This window comes from Halyomorpha halys, unplaced genomic scaffold, assembly GCF_000696795.3.
Source record: "Halyomorpha halys isolate HHAL.00 unplaced genomic scaffold, Hhal_1.1 Scaffold1049.1, whole genome shotgun sequence".
NCBI classification, from domain to species: domain Eukaryota; kingdom Metazoa; phylum Arthropoda; class Insecta; order Hemiptera; family Pentatomidae; genus Halyomorpha; species Halyomorpha halys.
Window position 1 is genome coordinate 40,020 of NW_027106174.1, and position 6,623 is coordinate 46,642.

Sequence of the window (6,623 nt, forward strand, 5' to 3'; positions counted from 1 at the left end):
AATTACCAGTCTCAAGAAAGAAATTTAAAGATTATAAAAAAACAACCAATGTTATCCCTAAATCCTTACTGACAATAAGATGGCTTGGTCTTGGATGTGGTTCACGAGGGGTGGCAGAGAAGTTAAGGGTTTCTAATAGGATATTTTTATTTATTTATTTTAGAGAACAAGGAAGTGAAATTTTATTATTTCCCTATAGGTGATTGAGGACTGGAAGTACATCTCCATGGTGCTGGACCGCTTCTTCCTCTGGGTCTTCACACTGGCCTGCATGGTCGGCACCTGCTGGATAATATTCCAGGCACCCTCCCTCTACGACCAGAGGATCCCCATCGACCAGAAGCTTTCAGAGATACCATTGAGGAAGAGTATGTACGCTGTACCAGCTGACTACGTTAACGTCCGTAATCATCCGGAATTTTAAGGTCTTAACAAAAAAAAAAAAAAATCATTTGTATATTTTTAAAATCAAAATCATGTACTGTTTAAGGATCACTTTTGTCGAGGGAATTATTTTTCAAAATGATTATAATAATATAATAATTTTTCAGAATTCAATCTACAGATTAATAATTTTATTTTATGTTATATGCTAAAACATTTTTTTAAATATCTTGGCAAGAAATTCAGCTTTTTAAAGCTTAATAATTGAAAATATTATTATTATGTATAAAAATACTTTTTCCTTGCGCGCGAAAGTGAGAAAAAAGTAGATTTGGTTGGGAATATAGAGGTGTAAGGAGGGATTGAAATTGTAAATAGTTTTCTGTGTACATTTTTTTTTACAATATAGTGTTAACATTATATTGGCTACAATTCTTTTTTAAATCTACAACTTTCCTCAGTATTTTTTATTGTCGTTGCTTTATTATGTTATTTATAGTAATTACTATACCTTTAAATAATTTTACAAAACCACCTTGGATTATCATACCAGTTGAAAAATTAGCTCTACATAAAAAAAAAAAATGAAGAAATATAATTTGATTTTTATAGCTTATCAATAATTTACTGGAGAATTTTTATGAGGTTAATAAATGAAAAATTATAAATCAGTGACATTTGTTTTCACGTTATTGGAATTTTAATTATTATAATAGTTTGTTTAAGTACTTTATTTTTCTAGTTTATATGTTAGTATATTTTGTTTTCAAATGCTTTAATTTTATTATGGTCAATTATTTAAAATACAACAATAACAAAATTAGAAATTCATTTATATTGTCTGTGCGGTTGGGCAAAGGTTCCTTTTGAACCCCTAACCACCACTTTACAAAAAAAAAATCACAATATAGCAGTTTTTACTAAAGATGTTGTAAATGCTGTATTGTAGATATTTTTTTCTACAGTACTTCGACTAATATACCATTATCTTCCCGAAATATCTCTTTAGATGTTTAATAACTGTTAGGAAAAGGGATATATCTAAATTAAAGCCATAAAAACTCATTTAAATAAATTTTTTTTTATCACAATTATTAAAACAAAAACTCACAATAATGTTGTTTTTACTAAATATATTGTGAGTGTTTAATTGTATATTTTTTCTCTATATTGCTTCTACTATACCACTTCCTCTCTCAAAAAATATCTCCTTCAATTAGGATATCTCTTAGAAAAGGGTAGTATCTCCATTAACCCTTAACTTGTAAGGGTTAACTCAGATAATCTGAGTGGCGTTGTATTTTTAATGCTGCTATAATTTTTCACACTCGAATATAACCGAGAATTTACAATAACAATGTGATGATAATAAAATAAATAACAATGATTTATTCAGTGTAATAATCCTCTCTATCCTTTAGCCTATGTTTAAATAGGGTTATTATGGCCGATATCCAAAATCCAAAATTAAAATTAAAATTTTGATTATTTTTGTTTGTTTTTTTTTAGTGGTTAAATAGTTAGTGTTTATGTCACAATACTTCACAAAAAATAAATAAATGCACAAATGAACTTATAATAAAACAGTTTTTGCTAAATTAATTGTAAATGTTAAAATGTAGATTTTGTTTAAGATACTTCTGCTAAACAACTTTTTTTTCAATAAGACATTATATTGACTTACACAACTATTCCTTTTAACACCTCATATAACTTCAGGACTGAATATGCATATTGGGAAAATACCTCATATTTGATTATATTTTATTAATGCAAAATTAGTCATTGTTTTTATTGAATAATTAAATATTAATCTGAATCTGCACCAATTCATAAGGCCTTCATATTCCCAACATCTGCTTAGCTGGTTTTTAATAGAATCATCAATGCTTCAATGCGTGTTTGCTCTCAGAACGGATCATTTGATGCTGGAATAAAAATGTATTATATATTTTGTAAAATAGTAATATATTTGTTTGTTGCATGGGTGTAGTAGTTGGTTGATAAATGTGATAGCTGTGTTTATTTAGTTATGATTTATGTTAAACCGTTTATTCTGCTAAGCCTTCGTGGCTTAGAGAAGCAAGGCCTGATGCTCTGTGAACACTAAGTATAAGAATAAGGTTAATGCCTTAAAATTTGTACATATGTAATTAAATGTAGATATTAATATATAATTATATCATTAAATATATATAATATAGGTATAGATAATATAACATAGTTCTAAGTAAGTCACCTTGTCGTAAAGGACAGGTGCGTGCTAAATCACATGTTCCACAAAGTTAGACATTGGGTTCTGTAGTTCACCTACTGACCCAATATTAGGTATCCCTTCCTTTGATTTATATTTCTCAACTTCAGAAATACTTTAATGGTCAATTAATTTTATAATTATACATTATTATACATCCGACCTTCAAATCTAAATACATTTTTTAAATCTCATATCTCGCCTTGAGGTCAAAGTCATCGGCCAAACTACATCGTTATAATTGAAAATTTAAATTTTATATTTAGATAATTTTGACTCACCCAATAATATTGGGACACGGTAAAGCACGGATTGATAGTCCAAAGTGATAAAATCCAACACAACACAGTCGAGGAATCGGTGGGACTGAATCGTGAGCTGGAGATTGGCGGAGATCTTCCTATGCCTAGAAGTGTTACAGTTAGTGTGCACAACTGTAAAGAGTTACTTAGACGAGTTTCCCAGCCTTTTAGTACAAGAGTCCAGGTGGAGAAAAAAGACAGTTAATTTATCCCAAGTTTTGATTAATTTAATGAAAACTATGCATAATTATTAGTCTAAATTGACGAGTCTGCCAGGTATAGGTAGGGAGGGTAAAAAACGGTGTCTGTTTCAAAATGTAAAAAAGATTTTTCATTCCGACCTCTATACCTTTAAAACTACTAACAACACTAGAAAACCTAAGGAAATATCATTTGAATTTGAGTAGAATAAATGTTCTAAAATATGAGTCCTAATAGAGCTATTTACGTTCAATAGTATTCGAGATATAGCTTTTTAAAAAAGCAACATTTCATAAAATAATATACTGAAAGATCAGTAGGAAGTGAATTTATTTTGAGAAATCTATATCTCAAAAACCATTTGACGTATAGATGTCTGTACCACTAAAATTAAAGCTGGTTTAATAGAGTATAAAGTAGTTTATGACGTTTCTCTTCGTAGGAGTAGTAGTTATAATGATATTTGCTAAAACAAATTGATTTATAGTTGTTCAAATAAATTTTCATGTGCTAAATTTACATTCATAAGGCAAATATCATAAAAAGTACTACCCCAACAAAGACACGTGATATAAACAACATTATAGTAAGTTAAATTACCTTTATTTTGAATACTGACGGACATGTTTACGTCTTATGGTTCCAGAGATATATTTTTTCAAAAATGAACATTTTATCTGAACAACTAGAAATTAACATTTTGTGAATTTATTTTGTCAAGCATCATAAAAACTACAACTACTACAAAGATAAATTTATTAAACTATTTTATAAAAAAATTAACTTGTATTAATTTGAATGCTCACAGATATATCTACGTCGAATTGTTCCTGAAATTTTTCATATATCAAACTTATTGTCCGAACAATTATAAATCAATATATTTTAGCAACTATCATGAAAACTACTACTCCTACAAAGGTAAAGATCATAAACTACTTCATAGTCCATTAAACTAGCTTTAATAGATATTTTTACGTCGAATTGTTTTTGAGATATAGACATTTAAAAATAAATTTACTAGGTAGTAATCTTTCAGCATATTTTTATGAAATGTTGCTTTTTAACTTTTAGCTCTATCAGGTCTATTATTTCACAAAATTTACTTTAAATGATGTTTCCTTAGGTTTTCTATGATGGTTGTTTTAAAGGTATAGAGCTCGGAATGAAAAATTATTTTTTTTAACGTTTTGAAACAGTCGCCATTTTTCATCCTCCCTACCCACACTTGGCATATTCGTCAATTTAGACTAGTAATTATACATAGTTTTCATTAAATTAATCAAAAATTAAATAACTGCCTTTTTTTCTTTCCGGCTCTTGTACTATTTGTATTAATAGTATTGTTCTTAGAATACCAGCTTCCAGATCACCCACAACCCAATGGACCTAAGACACTCTTATAGACTTGTGATGGTTGTGGGGTCATCCAGGAACGGTGACATGTTTTAAGCGGGTATCTATGGTAAGTAGTAGATATTTCAGTATTATATATTTCCCCTCTCGGTAAGACTTCAGACTAAACTTGATGAGGTTTGTCGTGTAAAGTTTTTTCTTGTATTCTAATTTCACCTCGTTCGTCGTCATGAAGAAGGGGCAGATTTGACGGGGCCTGAGACAGTGAAGATCTAGGACATCTTGGAGTCGCTGCTCTAGATCTGTTTTCACCTCCTTCAGGTCGTGGTCTATATCGAGGTCAGAAACGACGAATTTTCCGAAGGTAAGCTGTAATACTTCTGTGCCCCACCATGGTGCCAGGAAAAAGTCTGACACCTTCTTTGATCTTTTGCACTGTAAGACCTGAAAACCGTCTGTCTTAAGGTTCTCCACACAGCTTTATGGCTGTACTCGTAACGTCGCTAAAACCAAGATGAAAGGGGGATTTTTCCGCGCACTATTTCGATTTTCCTCGCACACTTGGATTTTCACAGCCACTTTGATTCTGGCTGTCACCATTTATAGAGTTAATATTACGAGAACCCTCTGTGAAGTTTGATTTGCTGTTCGGGACGGCAGATATTCTTTAGGAACACGAAGCAATCCTCTGGTTCTCTACAGAGGACTACTTCTCATTGCTTAGAGAAGTCTTTACCATCTCTTCAATCTTGTGGGTCTTTACCGTTCTTATTCACGGTCCTGCTGTAGAAACTTCATTGGATGCGCGCATGCCGGAAACTGTTTACTTAGGAGCTGGGTGTATGGATGATGGATGTTTTTTTAATTAGTTTATAATCATATAAACAAATAAGTGGCTTAAAAAATAATATTAATGAAACTGAATTGTTTTTATTTTATTTTTTAAAGGTATGCTATTTGTTATTGGAAGATACATTAACCGTTTACGAATCAATAAAGTTTCTCATAAATTTTACTGCCCGTACTAATGGCCATCAGTGTCATTTATTGCTTTTTTATTTATGCTTATATTTCGTTTGTTATCATTTCTTTTTAATTTTATAGTTTTATTATAGTCTCTAAGAGATTTTTGATATAATAAGGTCTAATCCTGAACTATTGGGTTGTGGGTTGAAATTTGAACATTCTTAGAAGATACGGCTAATTGTTTAATTTTTATCACAATACTAGCATTTTGGAGGCGATTATTTTGTTTACTGTTAATTTTACTGTCATAATTAGCATACAAAATATTTAACTAACAAAAATATTTTTACTGTTGAAATGTTATTCAATGGATGATGTGTGATTAAGTAAGATAAATCTAAAGAGCGTTTGGAGAAAAAAACTGATTTTTTTTTTGCAATGAAAATATTATACATTTTACTAAAAATTAATATTACTATTATTTTTATAAGGATATTATTGGAGTTGAGAAATATTTTCCCCAAAATTATTAGTTATAGGGTCTATTTAATAATAACTGTAGATGATAATTTTATGTAATATATTGTAAATAAGGCAGTTATAAAAATACATATAGGTATAATATAATATATAGACATATAATTTAAATTAATTATTGTTTTAATATATTTAATAAAAATACCGCACAAATGTGAGTACGGAATCCCCATTCTATCTTTCTATAATTGTATACTAATATAAATATGGTGTAAGTTAGCTATAGATTTTTTTTTTCTGTATTGATATACTTTATTTTTCAAAAGAATTTTTTAATAATTAATATTATTTTTATTTTTTCCATTACAAAAATAAATTAAATTATTGAAAACCTTAATATTATTCAGATTTAATCATTAAATCTAATTAATTAAATAAGTGGAATTATTTGTTTGACTTTAATTTTATTAATTGAATATTCTTAGGCTATAAGTTTAGCATGTAGCAATATTTTTTTGTTTAATTAGTATTTTGGAATAAATTAATTTATCATAATTATTTGGATGTATCATAAAAAATAAAATTTTTATTCTAGATAATTTTAGTAGTAAATAATATTAGATTTAAAAATAGCTATAGGTAATATTAACAATTTAAAAATACTGACATATTATTTAGCATTA

At 28.7% G+C, this 6,623-nt stretch overlaps 1 protein-coding gene across 1 annotated transcript in view; it reads left to right on the forward strand.

Annotated features, from left to right (window-relative positions):
- LOC106688073 (acetylcholine receptor subunit beta-like 2) overlaps nt 1–6,375 on the forward strand; it is a gene marked incomplete at its 5' end in the record, with an annotated part of 44,899 nt that extends 38,524 nt beyond the window's left edge. Inside the window, 1 exon segment of the mRNA XM_014432357.2 lies at nt 200–6,375. Within this exon segment, the coding sequence (XP_014287843.1) occupies nt 200–424 (225 nt within the window).
- Nucleotides 6,376–6,623: the final 248 nt, after the last annotated feature.